The sequence below is a fragment of the Gallus gallus genome, chromosome 10, assembly GCF_016699485.2.
Source record: "Gallus gallus isolate bGalGal1 chromosome 10, bGalGal1.mat.broiler.GRCg7b, whole genome shotgun sequence".
Taxonomy (NCBI): domain Eukaryota; kingdom Metazoa; phylum Chordata; class Aves; order Galliformes; family Phasianidae; genus Gallus; species Gallus gallus.
Window position 1 is genome coordinate 1460196 of NC_052541.1, and position 22198 is coordinate 1482393.

At 46.7% G+C, this 22198-nt stretch overlaps 1 protein-coding gene across 13 annotated transcripts in view; it reads right to left on the bottom strand.

The window, feature by feature from the left end:
* Nucleotides 1-22198, bottom strand: part of MYO9A (myosin IXA) — a 166117-nt gene that overhangs the window by 32314 nt on the left and 111605 nt on the right. For 12 of the 13 annotated variants that reach the window (XM_015279073.4, XM_046899222.1, XM_015279070.4 and 9 more), the window contains 8 exons: nucleotides 18483-18604; nucleotides 17216-17357; nucleotides 16309-16504; nucleotides 11816-11935; nucleotides 7931-8006; nucleotides 3876-4019; nucleotides 3067-3106; nucleotides 1919-2041 (listed from right to left, as the gene is read on the bottom strand). In XM_015279073.4, coding sequence (XP_015134559.2) covers nucleotides 1919-2041; nucleotides 3067-3106; nucleotides 3876-4019; nucleotides 7931-8006; nucleotides 11816-11935; nucleotides 16309-16504; nucleotides 17216-17357; nucleotides 18483-18604 — 963 coding nt within the window. The remainder of the gene's footprint in view (nucleotides 1-1918; nucleotides 2042-3066; nucleotides 3107-3875; nucleotides 4020-7930; nucleotides 8007-11815; nucleotides 11936-16308; nucleotides 16505-17215; nucleotides 17358-18482; nucleotides 18605-22198) is intronic. The other variant, XM_015279074.4, reaches the window with a different exon arrangement.

Genomic DNA, 22198 nt, shown 5'->3' on the forward strand with positions numbered 1-22198 from the left:
CCGAGCACTGCGAGGCCCCTGGATTAACTCCCTGCTCCGCTCTGCTGCCCACCCCCAGCTCATATGCCTTTCCCCCAGGGCCAGCCCTGCAGGGTGCGACCCAACATCCCAGCACGGAGCGCTGGCTGGGAGGGGAGCTGGTCTAAATCTGCCCTGAGTTTTGAAGCAAGAGCCATCGCCGCTCTCACAGCATCCCTAATCCAGGCAGCGATGACTCAGAGCTATTTTGCAGCATAACTTCAGGCACGGCTAAAATCAATACGAGACACAGCAGCTGCAAGCTCCCTGTGCAGGCTCCGGCCACAAGGCAGCATTTATCTGAAAAACACAGCAATGCACAAACCCTGTGATGGGAAACATTTGTATTTCCTGTCGCTGACCCAGTTCCATGCTCTGCAATTTTATTAGCTTGCTCTTGATAAAAAGCCATCTTGCAGCCAGCACCATGCTGCTCCCTGGAGAAAACACTTCTCCCTTACGAGTGCTAAATGAAAGCAGGGCTGGAGTGCCCAGCATTCTTCCAAAGGAGGAGCAAGCAGGAGCACCAGGAGCCAGCACACTGCAATATGCTTCCATTCATTCAAATAAAAGAGGATGAGCTGTAAGCACTGCTCTGATGCTGCCAGGTCAGTGCTGCAGTGTCAGAAAGCACAGGAGCTGTGTGAAGGTTCTGCTTTGCTGCATGGGGACATAGGGACATTTGCTGCTCCTCTGTGCTGGGAGTTGTACAGGAACTGCAGCCCTGCACTCCTCCACATTACGTCTGAAGGGCAAATGGGTGCTAGGAAGACATCCTCAATTCAGCCCCCCCAGATGTATTAATTATGTATGAATTAAACTCAGCAGACATTTATTTTAAACAGTGTACAATTAATCCAGACTGAACTTTAAATATATACATATATAGACGTGCATTCTTCATTTTATATATACACAGTGGTCTATATATGCATATACATATACATATGTGTATATATATATATGTATATACATATATATATATATACATAATTACTTAATCATATCCACACCCAAGCATGAAGACTCTCTAAGAATGACCAACATCTCAAAAATTGCAAGTAAAAAACAAGTCACGACTTTCCCAGAAAAGCATTTTTTTTAAGAGAAATGCTGCATTCTAGTACCACCACACGCCTGTGCATGTGACTGGCACTGATTTCCAAGCCCTGGTGCACACATCTGAGCATTTCTTTAGCTGTGGCTATTCCCAGGGAAGGTTGGCTGGCTCACAGCACTGTCATTGCAACAAATGCTGTATTGATCCTCCTCTGAATTCCTCTGCGTGCCTTGAGATAATGCAGCAATATTTTGACCTTTCTTCACCTATTAAAATTCATATTCCACCTGACTTGAAAACAGACTGAATTTTAAATGTTGAATGTAAGCAAAAAACCACTTTAAAGTCCTATAGCAGAATTTGACTAGCTTTCTGGATTCAGCAGAGAAAACAAGATGATGTGATTGCCTTGAAAGCAAGGAGCCAGAAAACAGGACGTGCACGCACACACAGCTGCACGCTACGTAAATGTTTGATGAAGTGCCTCACTATGAGGGCACTTAAAAAAATCACAGGTATGAAACAAACCAGCATCAATCCCCCCAGCACAAGGCCTTCCCTGATGCTTTGCCCACTGGTTTTACACTGACATAACTGCCTTTTTTCCCATCCCTTTCTGCAGCAGGTGAAGATCTCTGTCCTGCAGCTCATCCTCGCGTCCTACTTCTGCTGTCTTGGAGCATCATCTTGAGCTGAGCCCACATCCTGAACAAACAGCGGTGAAGCTGGGACAGCACTGTGCCCTCTGTGCTCCTGAGGGGAGCTGGAGCACGTATTTGCTTTTCATTCAGTACAGGCTTATCACCAATCCATACCAAGGCAAACAGGGTGCTGCATTACCTGGAACTGGGCACTGATGCTGGGTGGTTTCTTCTTCTTATGGAGATGGAGAAGGGATTTTGTAATGTGGTCGTGAAGCGTCAGGTTGGTCAGGTGCTTGAGGGACTTCACATCCAGCATGTGCTGTGGAAAAGACAGACTTCATTCTCTATAAACATAACTAGAACTTACTGCCATGCTATAACCCTTTACATGCTCTGCAGGGATTCCTTACAGTAACCACCCTGTTTCATCTCCATGGAAAACAACACGGAATGGCTTGAAACATATGATCTGCTTGGCCTCCTAGTTCTTGCCAAGGGCTTCTTTGACCATGAGAAGTTTGTCTCTCTGACCCACTAAAGTGGGGTTGCAGACACACATAAATATCCCTGGAAAGTCGACCATTTGTCTATTATTTTTCATGGCATTTTAACAACAATCTTGAATTGCGAGTGCTGCAAATAATTCATCACATGCATACAGAAAATGAGCCATCAGCCATAATTAGCAAGCCTAGGGGCTTCATTCCTCTGAACTATAGATGGAAACCATGTGCTTTCCAGCAGGAACTCAGAATCTCCTCTTTGAATAAGGATGGGGGGTATGAGAAAGTCCCAGGGAGGACTGGCACACTGACACACACATTGTGCAAAAGCCAGTAGAGAATCCACTATTAATGAAGAGTTCGTTTGTTGCTATTAGGAGACTACAGGGACTGCAGGACACACATGGAATGTGGCCATGCTGTAGGTATGGTAGAAATGACCAATTGCTAAGATTGTTTTTAAGACCAAACTGTGCAGGCGTCATGAAAATCACGTTGCTGATCAGGTGACAGCCATTCTGCATAACCTACTTGCTCTTTTTAGAGATTTAGTTATCATATTTCCCTAGCACGTACACACACCCCTCCCCAGGAGGAAGAAGGAAGGAGCCCAAGCAGGTCTGAAATGGAGGATGCAAGTGCTCACAAAGACCTCCCCCAGCACAAACCAGGGCTGAAATCCTTTAGTTTTACAGACACTAATGAGCCTTAAACAGAGCAGAGATAACAGCAGTCCCAGAGCAACTCCAGCCATCTTCCTTACACACACATCAGCATTTCAGCACTGCACCCGCAGCCTTAACCCGGGACCAGCAAGGTCAAAACGCTGCTTCTCTCTCACCTTTGGGAGATTGGGTTTGGCTTTGAAGTTCTTATTTCGCCTGGGGAGACAATAAATGGCTCAGATTAATCCACGTGTGTAACTGCAGAACAGTTTGTGCGTTATATTACAACAGGACAGTTCTCCTTCTGCCATTAAGAAACACAATTCTTTCTCCTTTACTGAGACACAGCACAGACATTAAGGTTCAAAAACCTTACCAGTGGACGTTATGAACCAAGCCCTACAAAATTCCCTTTAGCAACTCCTTCCCACAACCTGACCTGAAATGAGGCTCCCCTGCACGCTCACAACTCGTACAGATTCAGCTCCACGGCTGTGAGAGGAAGGTACTCAATCACAGTGCATCGTTACATCAGAAATGAAGGGCTCATTTGGGCAGCACGGGGACCATCCTGCTTTCTCATGCCACCTGGGTGATGTTCTCTGAAACTCCTGGACAGGCTGCAACGTGATTCACCCGCCTCATTTCCACATCTAATTTGTAATGGAAACTTTGATATCACGTTAAAAAATGTTACTGCATAACATCACTGTCATCTCTTTAGACTGGTTTGACCGGGAGATGCATTCCTTCTCTCACTTCCCCGTACCACTTTACTGTGTCTGTCATTACAAATGTATGATAAGGGATGAATAACTCAGATATATAAAACATACCAGGGTCGTTTTGACCCAACTGTGTCCAAAGCCCATTTGAAACTGATCTTTTTTTTTTTGCCTCTTTTGGCTATTTACATTCCTCTTATTACCCGTATTGCTCATTATACGCCAGGAACGAAGCCCAAATCCCCTCCTTTTGTACTAACATGAGGATGCCGTGGGCCCTTTCCAGCAGCTTGCTGTTAGTCGTGTTCACAAATATCCCATCCTTGTCCAGGAAGGAGCTGGGGCTGGCGAGCCTGCTGTGCCGCATCCCCATCCGGCCATTCCAGCCAACAGCAAAGGCATCCCTGAAACCCAAACAGGGCAGTCAGACACGTTTAAGGACAGATGGAATATACACAAAAGATGGTTCAATGACAGAATGAAGTGTTGAGATTATTTACTTAATAACCACTACTGTCTTCTAAGGTGGAAGACCAGAATCACTTCCCAAGTTTGCTCCCTTCTGCCACGGAGCACAGCTGTGCTGGTACCCAGGAATGCAGCTCCCCTGCAGCCCTGGCTTGCAGGAGGACGAAGAGAGGAACCAAAGTCCTCCCTTACAGGAAGGAAAAGCTTCCACAAAGCTTCACATCAAGGCAAAATCACCTCCAGGGCTGGGGAGGCTAAGAGGAGCCCCCTTCCAGTGCCTGGGGTCATGCAAAGCTGCTCCCTGGGCTGCAATACTTCTGTATGGTTCAGCCAGCCTTGCAGAAACTGTCATATGAAATAACACTGTGAGGTGGTCTAAGGAGGGATGTGGGATCTGCAAAACCCCTCAGATATTTCAGGCAGATGGGAAAAGAATAGGAAGAGACCCAGCTCACGGAGGGCACCAGTACGGCAGCATCAGTCTTCTGGTCACGAAGACGACCGTGAAGAACAGTGGTTTATGCGTTGGAAGAAGGGAAAGATCAAGTGCCACAATGGAAATGAAACACTAAGCAAACAGAGATGTTAATGCAGCCAGTTCAAAGCTCACAGCCAAATCTCTGGAGTAAAACAGCATAAGGATTCAAGTCCCCTCACTGCCTTGCTGCAGTGCTTTTAAAATTCATTCCTAGTTCCATTAAATCTGTATTTTGACGTGTACTGCTATTAAAAGAAAGGATGAATCACAGCAAAGCAAACCCTTGATGAGTGCCTCCGGATCTCAGTTTTTTTAAGCATCCCATTCGATTCAAGGAAGGCCACAGAGAAGCTTGAATTTCAGCGATGCCTGCAGGCCACCTTCACAGCTAAGGTCCCAAAGCCTCCTGCTAGCAGGGGAAATAAAACACTGGCTGAACCAGCCCCACTAAACCTCAATGGCCACCTTCAGGACCCACAACCCATCATTAATTCAGCCAACGGTAACTCACTCAGAATTGAAGAAGAATGCGGTGATACGGGCTCTGAATGAGACTAAAGAAAACCCTATACATTCTCATGCAGATTTAAAAAGACCAACCGTCTCTGCTTATTGCAGACACTTCAGGATGAATATGCACACACAGTGATGGACACAGCTGTTGCGGTACGTGGAAGTCAATCATCTCACCATGCAAAACCAACTGCTCCAAGACAGACTGATCAACACCTGCTTCCCTGCACGCTGCGCCAACATCAAGGAGCACAAAACAGTTTCTGCTGCATGAAAGCAGACAGCCCAAGCGGTTCTGGTTAGCAGTGGCATGGCTTTCATTACTCAGTGGCTGCTGAAGGCAGTTCCGAGGCGTGCTGGCTTCCCGACGCTCTGCTGAAGCCCGGTTTCCTCCAGCTGCCATCCCAGCATGTGGGAACCACACGGTCACTTTCTTCTGAGATCAGAAGCTCACTGAGCCCTCCCCATGCCTTCCTGCATGATGTCATGCCTGAAATTTCCTTTTTGAAGAGCGCCCCGGGCTATCCTGGGAGTTGTACAACACAGACTTATCAGCCACCACATGATGATGAGATGGCTTTAAAAGAGAATTCCTCCGATTCATTTAGCTCCGTAAATCACTCACCAGCCTATCTGTTGGCTCGACACTTCTGAACTGAGGGATAATCCAACCACAGGGCTGTTAAAGCAAATCTCTTTCCTATAGGTGTTATCCTTATCTCTGCAGTTCCCCCTTCTTTTTTTTTTTTTTGACAAGTGCAACTTAAAAGCAAAACCCGCATTTAGAAAGCATAATTAATGACTCTTCAGATCAAAATTATTCACAGTGAAAGGTATTAAAATCACACGCCTACTCCAAAAGTGCCTTCTGGAATTTAAAGTTATGAGAGATCACGCTGCGGTTTGGGCTTTCAGAAGGCAGGGGCACAGAGGACATGTGGGGAGCAGTCCCTTGTGATGCCCAAGGTTGCATTGCCCAACGATGCCAAGATTAGGGACCATGCAACTGAGCCACCACACCAAGAGAAACACAGGAAAAGCACTCTCAAAACCACATTTCTGCCAGTTACAGCAGAGGTGCAGCAGGAATAGAGGTCTGTCCTGAGTATTTTTAGGATACAACTGCTGAGGATGAAGGAAGGAAGGCACAGCAGACACTACCCTTGATGCTGGCTGTTTATGGGAATTTGTGTGATGTCCTGACTTGTTTCAAGCCAAATAAATACAGCTGACCACAGACTGAACCCCCACAGTAAGGAATTAACACATTCATCTTCCTTGTTCCATCAGACAGTAGGAGTTTCCCTGCCTATACAAGATGTACTATCAACGACTCCAGATAATTAAAATGTTCTGGGCTATGAGAACACTGGCAGCCCAGCCTGCCCTACTGACATGCCCCAAAGTCAGAGCTATACAACCAGAAACTTAACTGATGTTCTCCAAGCGCCACCACCCCATCTCAAGGTTTTCCTTCAGTGAGCATCCTCCTTCGGACTGCTGAGAGGTGGCAGCTGGAGAAACTGCACAACACCTCTTATCTACCCATCAAGATCTTCGCAGGGACAAAGTTTCATGTTACGTCACTTTTAGGAAAACCTGCGCAACCAGAGAAGTGAGGAAGAGTCACCTCTGGAGGCACCAACCTTGTCTGCCTCTTTTGGAAAGAAAGGGGCATGGATGACATCTGTGGATTTTTCTTCCCCTACGTATTGCTCCTTGTTTTAAAATCTCATTTCCATCTTGCACATTTGACTTAAGACCACTAAATCAGAGATTTAATAATGTACTTAGAGAACATTTTGCACCACACACACAAAAAAACCCAACAGTGAGATGCAGGCATCATGGTATTTGGTGAGCATCCCCTCAACTTCTTCTTTGCTTCTCACGAAACTCAGAGCAGCCATGAAGTTACAGCTGGATATCTGCAGCTCCAAGCAATAACTTCGGGAGCTAAAGGTACACTGATCGTGTATTTCCCAATGCCCAAACATACAACCTTAGAGGGAAGCAGGGAGGCACCATACCTCCTTAGAGATGCTATCTGAATAATCAGAATTTCTGGCATCTGCAGAAGGACAGAACAAGAGTAGCTAGAGAAAAGGTGGGTCTCTGCACCCAGAGTTCCCTCTGAAATGAAGACATTTTGCTTCACCAGAAGCTTAATTCCGATGCAGATCTGGAGAAACTTTGGCCAAAGAGGCACGGATCTGTGCCAGAAAGCGCAGAACCAACTCTCCATCAGCAAAATCGAATGAGGTGCTTGAATGCCCACGATCTTCAAGGAAGGATAAAAAATAGAACCGTATCTATGACCATGTGAGTTGAATCTCCTTCAAAGTTCACACGCTGTAACAACGTTGGAAGCAGAAGATCTCCTGTGCTTTAAGAGACATTCCAGTCATCAGATGTCCCATGATTTTCCCCTAACAAGCAGCAAACATTTACCCAGTTACAATCTCAGACCTCCTCTGGTCCTGCACAGCCAGCAGCACCCGCAGCCATCAATCACACTGCCTGCACACAAACACACCATCTCTACTTTTGCCTCAGAAAAACGTCTGTGTTTTTCTTTTTTCCCATGATATTGGTACATTCATCCCCTTTTTTTGCATGCTTCTGACCGCTCCGCACATCAGACCACCTACAACTACTGCCTTGGGGCTGAGCAAAGCTGCTTTCTGTGCCTACTGTAAGTTATTAAGATATAACCACATGGCAGCAAAGGAACAAAGAGAAGACAAAATTAATAAGCAGACTGGGAAAACCATTAACGCTGTCAGTAACAGCAGCAGACAGCTTTCTCCCACCCAACACTTCCTTGCCGTGACAATGTGAAGGCAGGAGACTTACCGCTGGCTCCTCTCGTTGATGGTATTGACTCCCTGGAGATCCGAGAGCGGCGTCCGCGGGCTTTTCCGAGTAATACCTACAGCAGCACATGGAGAGGGGAGTTTCTACCTGGCTCCTCACCAGCAGGCAATTAGCAAAGCCATAGCTTAGTGTTGACTACGGCGAGGAGGAGGATGTACATGTCACGGCACATGCTGCCCATACAAACAAGGGTGCCAAGGATGCCAACGTACCCATCGTCGTCTACGTTGCGCCTCTCTGCCCTCGAGTCATACCCCTGTGAGTAACACTGTTTGCTCAACATGCTGCTCTCCCTCCCACGCACGCTGTGTTAGGGACACGGCGTCCCAGCTTGTAAGCAAAAGCGGTAAGGGAAGAACTGCTGTGACACTGGAGACTGCTCCCTGCATGTCCAAAATATTCCTAAGCCATAAGATATGCTCTGCACCTCATGGGGCAGCCACAACACCTGGGTTTGAATAAGGTGCTTGGAAACAGGGTATGCCTTCCACGCTGCTTCCCTTCTTGCAGATAAATGGATGTAGATATGCACTGCACAGGGAGGTGTTACTGAAGCTGCATCCTTTGCGAGGGGCAGATCTAGAGGATCATGGATAACAGACACTCAAGGAAGTCATCACACGTAGTTACAGAAGCAAATGTATCATCTGTTATCTTCCATAAAGTGGAAATGTTTTGTAACCAAGCATTTATGAAGACAGAAGGCAATTTTTGTAGGAAACAAAATAGCTTTCAAGCCTCTAAAATACAGCTACTTAGACCCAGTAAGCTTGAATTTGACAAGAAAACACAGTCATGCAATTTTTAACTGTCTTGAAATGTCTGCTGTGAGACAGGAAACATCACAGCGCTCACTTAAACATGAGAACTGTATACCCCCTCACTCTGACATTACTGCAGCAGAATAAAATTGGGAAAAAAATGAAAAGGAAGAAGCCTAAGAGACAGCTTGTAACGGAATAGGAAGAAGCAATAGCAGATTCCCTGCACACGTTTGTCATTTTTGATCAAGATGAAACAATTCCTGCTCAGGAGGTTTTGCAATCTCTACCTCTGACCATGTTTCAATAGCGAGCCAAATAATCTATTTTAGTGCTTAGCTATGCCTAGAGTTTAAAACTCTCTTTAAAATCTCTGTGGTTGCCATCAAAGCCATTTTTGGGGTTGCATTTCTCATCAGAGAAGCATTCTCTTCGCTCTTTCTTTATTTTTTGTAATTTTTTTTTTTTTTTTTTACATAGCACCCGTGCTTGGATGCTTGCATGTTCACACACAGAAGGCTTCTCTAACCTACAGCACTCTGCTTGGAGTGTCTGGTGACCAGTTCCAGTCAGAGAATCACAGAATGGCCTGGGTTGAAAAGGACCACAATGCTCATCCAGTTCCAACCCCCTGCTATGTGCAGGGTCGCCAACCAGCAGCCCAGGCTGCCCAGAGCCACATCCAGCCTGGCCTTGAATGCCTGCAGGGATGGGGCATCCACAGCCTCCTTGGGCAACCTGTTCAGTGCGTCACCACCCTCTGGGGGAAAAACTTCCTCCTAATATCCAACCTAAACCTCCCCTGTCTCAGTTGAAAACCATTCCCCCTTGTCCTATCCCTGACAAGCCATGGAAACAGATGACAATGAACGAAAGACTTTCACTGGTATTGCACAGATTTTCCTTCTGCCCACGCCTCCCATAGCTCTGTCCAATGGAACGGGACAGAGTGAAATTGTGAAGTCAAGGTTGTTCAAAATGACCGCTGCAACCACACCTTGCTTCGATCGGGAAAAAGGAAATGTCTATTTCAGGCTCCCAGATAATAGCTGTATTACAACTGCACTGTAACTCCGCCACTTTCACATCTCGAGTGACTTTTTGATTAATGTAAGTTACGGTGCACAAGGATAAAAGCTGCATTAAGGAGGATTGCTTCAGGCATACCAAAAAGACCGCATCGTGCCATCACTTGTCTCTTAAAGGGAGACATTTATACATGCCAAAGCCAAATAAAAGGAGCCCTACTGATGTAGTCCCTTTTCTGAGGAACAGAGAGGGCTTTTTTATGAATAAATGGCAAAAAGTTTTAATCATTCTGTGTACAGGCTACAGAATTTTGTATAAGGAATATGGGTTAAGAAACTGTAAGCACTGATACACTGCATGCCAAAACACAGCGGTGCAAGAAGCAGGCACTTGTTCCCTGCGACCAGCTCGGATGCAGGCTGATGAACTTTATCTTTTGGGAATAATTTCACTCCCACTTCTCAAATCTACTTCCTCTTCTTCAGCTTCAGCTGGTTTCACAAAGACTGATTTTGCCTACCACGTGTTTTCATTGCAAAGAACTTCAGACAGCGCCCGCTTTGCCCATGAACATCAGCCAGCACAGACGTGGGGTTGAGCTGAGAAGTTCACCCCCGTACTTTGGTCTTAAAGACCACCACAGAGGAACACCAACCCCAGGCCGAGCACCTTCACCTGCACTGCCCACAGATGAGGTCAATTCAACATCAAAATGTTGTATGTGCTTCAATCCTAGCTCATCTGTCAAAGACATGAAGCCTGGGGAACGGCTTAAGGGGAGCATGCCCCACGGGAAGAGATCAGGCCATAATAAGCCAGGCTTCAAAGCACTGAGCTCAGCAGCCTTATACACGGAACATCCCTTCCTGACACTGAATTAAGGCTGTGTTTCAAAGCAGCTCTATGAATTCTGTCCTCATTCCTAAGCAAACCGCAAATTAAAACCCCCCAAACTTCCCACACTGCTGAGCTAACCTACACATCTTTACCTGCAATTAGAATTGTCTTCAGAAAGGTCACTTAACACTTCAGAAAATCTACTTCTGTGTTCGTGTCACTGCTTTGTGTTTCGTTGCAGTAATAAAAGTAACAGTGGGAAGCTGCAGGAAAAATAATGTAGGTAGACAGAAGTCTAAAATAAGAATTAAAGCACTTCCTCTGCCCTCCCAATGCTATGCTGCAGGAAGCAGAGAAATCTGATCTGAGGTTCCTAGCAGGAAACGCATATTTGTGGAGTTATCATGCAAGTGCTGTACTTACCATGCCCGTTTCTGCAGAAACAAATCCCAGCATTTTGCACTCGTGCCTAAGTTGCATGAGGGCAATGTTAGCAGCTGGGGCAGCAAATGTCCCCTTGGCTGCATAGAGTCATGCTCTATTTCTGTAAGCTTTGTTATGCAAAATGAAGGAAGAGAACAATGGCATGAAATGACACATCTCAAGCTGCGAGCATGAAATATACACACGTATGCAGACCGTTCTGAAGGTTCACCTGCAGGCTTTGCATCGCTCCCTGAAAGCAGTGAGGCCACTCCTAAGGCTCTGTCCGACCACCACCGGGTGTGAGGCTGGAAGTGGCCCCTCAGGTGATGCTGCATGCGGCGCTGCTGGCAGCCCTGCAGCAGGAGGGCACGCTCCCTGCCGCCTCCCTTCTCCTCCCACCACACAGCACAGCCCTGGGAATTAGTAGCGCGGGCAGGAGTACCCGTGTTGTCATGCAGAACCAGTTTATCACGTGACAAAGGAGTGAGGGGGGAGAAACGGAGACCAAGTGCATCTTTACCTGCTCACTCTGTTAAAATATTGCCAAATGCTTTGCGAGTACAGCCCGTGGAGACAATGCAAACCTTAGGGAAGGACCGAGCAGAACCACCCAACGTCTCGAGAGACGTGGATCTGCCTTCGATTTTCCTCTCCCACTGATTTTGGATGGGATCCAAACACCTTTTGGCAGCCAGCAGGATGGCCTGAAGGGCTGCTGAGCACTTCCACCCTTCCTACGCCGAATGCACCTGATCTCCATTTCCTCCGTGTGAGTGCGGCATCAGAGAGAAGGGCGGGATTGGAGCCTTACTGTACTTCTCCTCCTTGCATCTCTGCAGGATCTCTAAGCTCCTCTGGTGAACTGGGTGATGGAGAAAGCTAAAACTATCCACACTTTTCAAAACCGCACATGGCACTGCATCATCATGCCCTTGGGAAGTAAAAATAAAAACAAAACAAAACAAAAAAATGGAGAGAAGAGAAAGATTACATAAGCAGAGATCAGGAAAGAGTGAAGAACAAGGCTGCCAGCTGCCTGAAGGATGCCAGAGCTCTGCTGCTCGGCTCAGAGCTCGCCTACATCGCAGCGGTTCTGCCCACAAGCAGCAGGGACACAGCGGGACCTCAGCCACCCCACAAGCAGGCAGCGGACACGGCAGGGGGACGGTGGGGCTGGCTGGCATCCCAGCTGCACCACCTTATTGGCCAGGGCACAGAAGTGCCGTGATTGCTCCAAGATTATTTGGACACATAGTAGATGATTACACGAGTCTTGTATTACCATCTATTCAAAACCCCTTCCGTGCCTCGGCCAGCTGCTGGCTGCAGCTTCCTGGAGAGGCACTCCCAGGCATGGCCACCTCGAACCCCCAGCTCATCCCAGTGCTGCACCTTGCTCAGGCAGTGACCGCTCAACAAAAGCAGAAGTCACTCGTATGGACACGGATTTTGTCCTCCTCGAGGGCAGAGGACTGAGATTGCAGTGAGACGGGATTGTCTGTAAGCAAGGAACAGAACTGGGAATGGGTCGAGGTGGAAGAAGCCATCCCTGGGAGGACTTCGTGGTCCAGCTCCAGCCATGGGGAGAGGTGACACAGGTGGCACTCTGCAAGCAGGCAGCACCCCTCTGTGGCCACTGAATGGATCGAGGCAATGGGAAGCCTGAGATAAATCACGCTCCTGTGCGGTGGGGTCACTGAGGGGTTACCTTGTGTCAGCACATACAGAAGCATTTGAACCAACGCGTTACATCATCAGAAAGCACTGAACTCTGCAGAGCAACGCTGTCAAGGGTCATCACTCCCCATCGGCACCACTTCACACTGCTCAGTGGCACCTCCGGGATCATTCCTGCCAGTTACTGGCAAATAGTATTTCTTTTTTTATTTTTATTAATTTAACCTAGTGCCTGGCTTCGGGAAGAACTCAGCAGAACCCAGCAGGGTTTAGCTCTGCCCATGTGTGTGAGGGAGGGGTACGTCCCATTTCATTTGGGAGCAGCCCTTGCTGGCTGAATGGGAACGCAGAGCCACACCACCCCTGTCTCAGAGCAAGAACTTTGCTTCACATCCAGCAAAAAGCAGATGAGAAAGCTCAGAGTCCCAACAGCCTGATCTGTAAGACCAGCACCAACCCTTCTAAGCCTTCACTAGCAAAATACTCGGGCTTTCTTGCATAACACATTCATACCACTGATACAGCAGACTGCAGGAAGTGTCAATCAGCCAAATTTCCTTCTTAAAAAGCTTGACAATGTTCCTTTCCTCAAAGGTCATTAAAACCAAATCTAGTTCTAACGTGTAGTTCTTCCAAACTACCTTAATTCTCCCTGATACATTCAATAATAGTAACAATTAAACCAAATTACTGAAAGAGTCCACCCTTCAGCTAATTAGTGCCCCATTTGAGGAGGGTCGGCAGCACCTCTTGGGCAGAAGTTTGCAGCTGTGCTGCTTTGCTGCCATGGGCCTCCAAGTTCACGGGAACAACAGTCGCTAAGAGCTGTGCTGTGAGAATAGCAGGAGCACAACAGAGGAAAAGGGAATGCCCCAAAACACTGCAGGAAGAAAGGGCAACGCCACTGCAGCACTTCTAAAGCAGAGCGTGGAGCTCACAGCACTGCGTGGCACTGCTGGCACAGAGGAGATAACTGAAAGGCTGGCAGACAAAGAAAGCAGAGCACGCTTTGCAAAGCTGCTTATATGCACAGGCTGCAGGTTTTCTCAAGAAATCCCTGCTGGGCGTTGCAAGCAGGACTCAGCCAGGCCTGCAGCCAGGTAGAAGCAGTTCAGATCAATTTGGGTTGAAGGCAAAAGAATACAAAGAGGCTTGAAAAAAGCATCATGCCTCAGACATGTCACTGCTCATTGGTTACACCTGCTGCCAGGCTGCAGCAGCAGCAGAGAGCTGGACAGCACCACTTCTTAAAGATGACATTAAATGATGACACGTGCAGCACTCGTGTGAATGTACACGGCTCTCCTTTGTGTGAGGTTTTCCTCTGCTAATCCACTGTAATGTCATCAAAAGCTCCACATCCACATGCACTGAGGCATTCAAATGACGCTAATTAAAGCCAGCAAGGTTTGGTAAAAAACAAAATAAACCCAAAACATATGCTGCCTTCAGCAGTCTGTGCTTTCCAGAACAATTACCAGGTAATTCTAGTGCCAAGTGGCTCTTCAATAATTCACAAATGCCTTCTGCCATACAGGCACTGCGCAAAGCTGTGGCTTTTCAGCACTATTTTGGGCAGCAGGAGGGTCAATACTGGATGCTCTTGAGACCATCTGAGCCTCCTGCTCAGCTACACGTCCTCCAAAGCCCTTTGCTTTGGGATATTTTGCAAGACATGGGATTTTGCACCAGCCATGTCTTCTGCTGGGTTCTGTGCAGTGTCAGTGCCCCTGTGCAGCCCTCGCTTGGAGGGGAAGCCAGGAATGCTCTCCAGCAGAAAACGTTTACCTCATTACAGGAGTTAACTTCAGGTGAACTACACCCTTAGTTCTGCCTTTAGAATGGCCGATTTTCAAGACTTTTTCCCAGTTTGATTAATTATTTGGTAACATTACGAAGATGCAGGTAGGCAGAAATTCAGGGTATAAACTCACGGGGGAACACTGGGAGGTTTAGGACAAACTTTAACTATCCTGTATATCGAGGGTGCCTGGTTTTTCTCTTTCCTTAGAAAAAAAAAGAAAGAGGTTTTGAAGAAAAAAGTGGGCACTGAAAGTGGTATACTGTATTGTACTGTGGTATATTGTGTTTATATTGTATTGCGGTATATTGTGTGCCAGAGAAGGTTTGGAAACTGTCTCAGCCCATGCTGGATATTAGCTGGCTTTGCCACAGAAGGAGAAGGTGGTTCAAGAACTGAGTCTTCCAAAACTGCCTGAAAACCTCCTGACCGTTTTATATCTATGCAAAGCTCTACATAGATATAAGCAAGGCACAGCACAAACTGAAGGCTGGGAAGGCAGAAAGCTGGCTACAGAGATGAGCACAGAGGTCAAGATTGCTCCCAAAAGGCAGAGGAAGCAAAGCAGGGCTTGAAACCAGCCGGGCAGCAGCTCTTACTTTCAGAGAGAGCCTGAGCTTATTTTTCCTTCCCTTGAACAGCTTGCTGCAGCTCAGCTTTGTGGGATCTATGAAAGGTGAAGAGGTGATGATAGGAAAACGCAAATTGAGATTTTTCAAAGTCGGGTATTTGGGGTGACATTTCTCCCAGTGCCAAAGAGTTAAGTTTCAGGAAGGCTACTGCAATGCAGGGAGGCTGCACATGTGGAACGTTCCCCCATCCTCCGTTTGGCACTGCAAAGCACCGACGTCTATGTGCTGCCCTGATGTGCCAGGCAGACACAGGTTCCTGAGCAATGCCCTTTCTCTCAGTCCCTTTGGAGCAGCTCGGGGCAGAACCTCAATAGCTGAAAGCTGGTTTTGTCTCCTGCACTTCCTGGGATCTGACCAAAGGCTGGTATTATTCTCCCCAAACAAGACAATCATTCTTTCTGCTTGCACGGCTTCCCTATCGATGCGCCTTGTCCCCTGGCTCCCCTGGTGCACACCTCACCACGTTTCCAACTGAAAACAAATGGGGCAGCTCCGTGCTTAATTTTAACTCAGCTGACATTTTCCCTGCTGATGCTCTGATTTCATCATGAATTTCAAGCCCTCTTGTGCCTGGAAATTAATAGCAATCGTTTGTACCCGTCTTCCCAAAATTGCTCTAATGCAGAGAAATGTTCTAAAAGCACAGCCGAGTATTGCCTGCCACAGCATGATGATGCACCATTACTCTCATTTAATTTAATGCCCCTGTGTTCTGCATGAGGATGGCTCGGTGGTTCTGCATGACTGTGAAGCAATGAATTTTGCTAGACCAGAGGCACGCTCTCGTTCAGCTTGAAGGGTGAACAGCTTGAAGAACTCTAAGGAAGAATCATTCCCCTTTTTTTCGCAGATGTAACCCTAACTGCTAAAGGAACCCTGGCTAAAAAGAATTCACTGCCTGATCTTTACGTTTCTGTTTGAATCACTCAGGATCTCCTATGCACGCACCATACAAAAAGGAAGAAGTGAAGCAGGGGTAAAATGAAGCTCTTAGAGCATTAAAATCCTGCTGCAAACATATGTGTAAGCGGAACTTTGGGATATCAGCTGTCTATACATTTCTGTTACTCAGCTTTTTAATAGACCATTAACTCCTAATGAACCAGGCTGGCTATTTAAAATACCACAGTAACATACCAAATTCACGCTGCTGGCGAAAAGCATAGAGCAGAGATAGGAAACCGGCCCACTTACCAGTTTTCTTCTCAACGTATCGTTTGCCAGCCTCTCTAAAAGCAACCATTGCCCTGAAAAACGCCCGGAGGACGGCCCAGCGGAACACTGCCACCGGGTCGATGCCCATCATCCCACAGATAAAGGCATTTTTGCTGCTTCGCAGGAGAGCCACGATGTCCGGGCGCATGTGGTCTGTGTTCTTCTCACGGAAATCCTGGGGAGAAAGGAGCAGAGTAAGGAACACCTGCAAGATGCACCACGGAACAACTCAAGTCATGCTTCTACCTTTTAGCTCCTTTCACATCAGGCACCTCTTTACCTCCAGAAAACAAATGCTTTATTCCAACGCACTGCTCTCTGAAGCATAACAGAGAAGGTATTTAGGTTTCTCGTGTGTAATTACTGCATTAAAAGCGCAATCACAGACGTGCAGTTGTAAATACCAGTGCAGTTTCTTGTATGAGCTCATCTTCCCAAAAATCCTTCTGCTAATAACTTGCGGGTGTAAGTGGGGTAAACGTAGAAATCACTTGCGTGGGATTTTAAATGACCTGCATCAGTGAGATGCTGAGACCTGTGCTCATGTAGCCTGTACGCTCTAATGATGGAACAGTAAAAGACAGTAGGTTCTCTCAATAAACCAACCTCAGAAATATCAAATTTCAACGCACTGCTGGGGTGCAGTATGAGCCTCAGTCCTCAAGTCTTCCCCAGACACCAAGAGTATGAAACGGGGGGGAGAACAGGAAGACCATCCCCACCACCACCACCTTCCCCTCACATGTTGTAGCTAAGCTTTTCACCAAGCACTTCCCCCTCCAAGCTCACTTCTTTTCTCTAGCCAAGTCCTCTCCAAACATCTTTGTAGAGCCTAAAAAGATGCCTTAAGTGAAAGCAACTGCTGGGGAACAGCTGGGTGACAGACCTTCACTCCGTACTTGACTTTGCCCGCGTAGTGTTTGATGATGAAAGCTGGCTCCATCACTGCTGGAAATTCAATGTAGGAGTTCCCTTCGTGTTGACGCTTGAACTTGTCCAGCAGGGTCTGGTTGGTGGCTTGAGGAAAACTGGTTGGAAAGAATGGAACCGGAGTATAAAAACTTCACTTCTAGTTTGACCACAAACATTAAAATGGAAGTATTCTGAGCTTCCACTTCAATGATTGCATATACAAGTGCTCTTTTGTACGCTGTCAACGGTTACAAACAATCACAAGATATACATGGTGTCTGAAGAACTCCTTGCTGATTTAGTAGTGGTCTGAAACCAGTTATAAAAGGCATATATTCATTAAGGGCCCTGCACTGTATTCCCAATGCATGTCAATCATTCAAAATAGAGGCACTGATCTGAAACTCAAAAAGTTTTTGTGACTGGTTTTGAGGCTTTGAACACTCAGTCTTACATCTACGGGGTATTTGTGCATCTAGGAAATCCTGAGCTAGCTCACCTACAAATGTTAAATTACAGGAGTTCCCCAGCTGATCCTGGCATAGGAAAGAGGAAGGAAAGAAGTCAGAGTACATGAGCCCAGCCTCTTGGTAGCAACAAGCCAGTTCTTCACCCTCAGGCCTCAAGGAAACCTACTGCTTGGGGGGATATCTCACAGCAAATACCTGAGCACGCACATCTCAGCTGCATCTGAGGCCATTAAACCCTACAGAGGGCAGCCCTTATGGAAAAGTGTCCCTGGTTCACTCGGACTTAATTTTAGGAGTAAATTGACTAAGCCACCTTATGGCTGGATAACAGCATCTGCATTGCCTGCTTAACTTCAAGCATTTTCATGTTGTTAGCCCAAAACAAAGACAGAAGCGAAGCAAATGAAACTATTGCCCTTCCCTCTAACAGAGGAAATTACTGAAATAGAACCATAGGTATTGTTTGGTTAGGGTTTTTTGCTTAGCTTGCTGGTCCTCCAACTGCTTATGTTACCACCTTGGAAACAAAACTAAGGATAAATCGGCCTGGAGAGCTATGAGCATCTTTCTAGGAAAAATCACTCAGAAAAATTACAAGAAGAGCTCAGATTTGAGGCCGAACGCTTCCTAAGTGCAAATCAAACATCATTAGCTGAAATACCACTTCCAGATGTTCCCGGTCAATTACAGAGGCAAAGCACTTATCTTTTTGTGCTCGCAGCCCCGGCTCAGAGGGCAGGCTCAGCAGCACCCCTCATGGCTCTCACTTACTTGCTCTCCTCATCCAGCAGATGGAGCAGGCCGGTTGGCTTCTTGCTGATGAGGTTTATGCAGCCGGAGTTGTCAATGTAGTCGATGTTGTGCCAGCTAATCCCTTCTGCCCTGTATTCCTCCTACAAGAAAAAGCACAATTAGAGGTTACAACGATATTGGCTGTAAGCAAAAAGAAATCAAAAGGCCAAAGGGTTCCAAAGAAACTGATGCATCATTTATCAAACCAAGCAGCTCTTCCACTGCTGTGCCAACAAATGCACAGCAGTGATGTGTGAAGAAGAAAACAAAGACAGGAACATCTGTATGACTTGTGCTATGTAGAACTGTGTGGCATTTGGCAATTTCAGGCGTAGCAACCTTGAAAACTGCTTCACGGACAGCAGTGGTAGCACTTTGGGAAAGAAACATCAAACACACCCCACCTTTTATTAAGCTGCAATTAAAAAAAAAAAAAAAAGATGCTAATTTTGGCTGCTTTCTCCTGGAGGTAAGTTGGCTATGCTGCAGACTGTGCCTTCAAGAAACACACACAACTGAAGCACACACAAAGCTACTAAAGCAAAACGGTGGTACAACCCACTCATTTAATTACACAGAAAAAGCAGTAAAACTCCCCATTTCTCACTCGACTTCCCCACTTCTGTGCCCAACAGTATCTATGGCTGTGCTGTAAGGGCTGGCAGAGGTGTCCCCAGGGGCACACATCACCACTTCTGGGTCAGCAGAGTAGGAATGGGGATCTGTCCCCACATTCATCCTGCTGTCCCCAAAGCAAGCCATTTGTTTTCCACCAGACAGCTGCGATCCTTGCTCTTCTGGAAAGGGCTGTCTCCTCTGAGATGCATCTGCAACTGTGTTATCTAGAAAAGTCTTCTGGAGAAATTATTATAGTGCATCTGGAAGAAAGTAGAGCTGCTCTGCTCATAAAAATCCTGATCTTTATCATATGCTTTTACGTAACAACTTGTGACTCACTCTCAGAAGAGTGATATTGGAAGTGTTACTCCATATGCTGGAAGAAACAGCACCATTCCAAGCTGTGATTTTACTTCTCTATTGTAAGACACTCTGATGACAGAGTTGGAGAAAAAAAATAAGACAGACCTCCTCAGCTGCACCAATAATACACACATAGCCCAATCCAATTCGTTTTTACTGCTCCTTCTGCTTTTACTGTTGAGTGCAAACCTTTAAAAAAATAAGAATGCTATTCCAGCTATCCAAAATATTAGCATGAACCCTTCATATATTATTTCAAAGAAGTAGAGACCCTTGGGACATCCCATGATGAAATTTTTGCTAAAAAGATACAAGATACATCACCACGATCAATGGTTTTCAATATCATATAATGTCATATAATGATGCTCTGGGGCGAGGCTTGGCTTTGTTTTATTACTTACCCGAACCTCAGAAGAGTGAGCTTTTGCAGTTAATTCTTTAAGTAGAAAGTGCTCTAAAGCACTCATTTCAGACACACATACACACCAAAAAATACACACCGCCCAAATCCCTTCTTTTCACAAGCGTTGCGCCAATACATGCAGGTGGAGGTGGATTTCCCACTGCCATCAATAATAACTTCTCCAAAACATCTCTGTAACCGAAATTCTCAAAGCATTCACCCCAAGCTGGATGCTGAATTCAACACGTGAGGCTTCATACAGCGTCACTCCAAGAATACCCACTGTGGGTGTGTACAAGAAGTCTGAAAATGGCAGAGCTGGAAATGGAAACCGCCATTTTGTTGGAAAAGCAAATAAACCTCATTTCAAACCCAGGAGATGATGCGCTCCCACAGATCATTCCCAACTTTGAGCAACCAGTGCTTTGGACAGTAAAAATACTCTTCTGGAAGGCTGTCGGCCCATTGAGCCCTTCTATCCATTCTGTGTTGACAGAGTAACCAGAACAGCTTCCCTTAGCACTCGTGGTGAAGTATGGAGCACAGAGCCCTCGGTGCTCAGAACAGCACACATCCCACTGGAACAAATTCCTGATAATAAGGAACAGTTCTGCATTACTCACTTTCTATTTGCTTTTGCATCTCAGGTCTCCGCAGCGCAACCAGGATGCTGAAAAAACAGACATGCTTGACAAAGATTTGTTGCACTTTTAGAGCAAACCAGGAAGAAAAGTTTCTAGATGGAAACCCGGCCAACTGTAGAAGAATGTCTGCTTCTTGAGCAAGCATGAGCTCTTCCTGAGCCATTCAGTGGAGAGCCGGTGATGCATGCGATGGTAACAGGAGGCAGCATCATCCATCAGCAGCTTGCTCCTGACAGCTGCTTAATGGCATGCAGGGGCCATTAGTCCTGCTTGGGACTGGTCCTTACTGCAGCACTGAGCACCCAGACAGCAACAAACCCTGCCAGGATCAGCCAAGCAAAAAACAAGCCCTCAGCATGCTCGCCAGCACCCAAAAGCCCTTTAGTTTCTTGAGCCCAAAGACAACCTTGATTTAGGCATTGAGCACAAAGCCAGGCCACCGAATATTGAAGACAGACACCCAGCTGAGCAACTGTGGGGTTTCACCAGTTACGGCTGCAGCTGCTGGCTGTGACTATACAACCCGACAGCCAAAACCATCCCTATTATCCATTATTACTCTTTCTCTTGCTCTGGAGCTCTGCACACTTTTCACCCCCCAAAAATCACCTAGAGCTTTAAGTCTCTATACACCTAACCTGGGAACACACCACCTCTCCACTCCACACGTTCCAGTCCAGTCACAGAATCATAGAATGGCCTGCACTGAAAAGGACCACGATGTCCATCTAGTTTCAACCCTCTGCTACGTGCAGGGTTGCCAACCACCAGACCAGGCTGCCCATTCTCCTGAAAGCCACCAAAGCTGACACACGTTGCCCTGCATGGGAGAATCAGCAGATGCACAGCTGATGGCACTGTCAATGCCTTCCTAAAAAGTTCTGCTAATCCAAATTCGGTACAAAACAACTACTTAGTAATGCTAGCTGGTTTTCCTAAACAGACCTCGAAAAATAACTTGTTTTCAGTTGGTTTACCAGTTTACCGGCACTTCCAAGTTGCTTACTGCTATTACTAGATGGGGAAAACTAGCTAATGATTACCACACTAGGACTCACTTATTCAGGTTCCTCTTCAGCTCACAGCACGTGCACGACCCAAGGCCAAACACCACGTCCCTCCTGGCCTGTTTCCTCAGGCCCAGGATTTTGGCTAAAACAAGTGTTCTCCTTGGCTAGTTTTTTTCCCCATCCCTCTCAAGCCGTGGATTTATTCCCCCCATCTGTCCACCCACTGCTCCCTTTCTTCCATCCCCAACTCAACTTCTGGCTGCAATGGCCAAACACGACTTGGGATTAAACTCCTCAAGTAATAACCTTTTCCACAACAGCTCGGATGCAAGCTCTCATTTCAGGACAGACACGTACACAGCAAACAGCAGAGCACTTGTTCCAAAGCACCAGTGGAAAGAAGTCCCCCTTAGCCCAGTTTTTCCCAGCACTTTTCCAGTTCTTGGTCTGGCTGTCTTTAGAAAGAGTCGCAGCCTAAGAGGGGTAACTGTGACTCTGTGACTTACCAAATTCACCGCTGGCTTGCAGAATGCAATGCAACTCCTGCACATAAAAGCAGCAGCTTCAGAGGAAGATCCCTGCTGTCTGCAATGTATACACCAAACCTCTCCTGATGGTGGGATCAGAGTCCTGCCCGCCAGTGGTTGGGGAGAG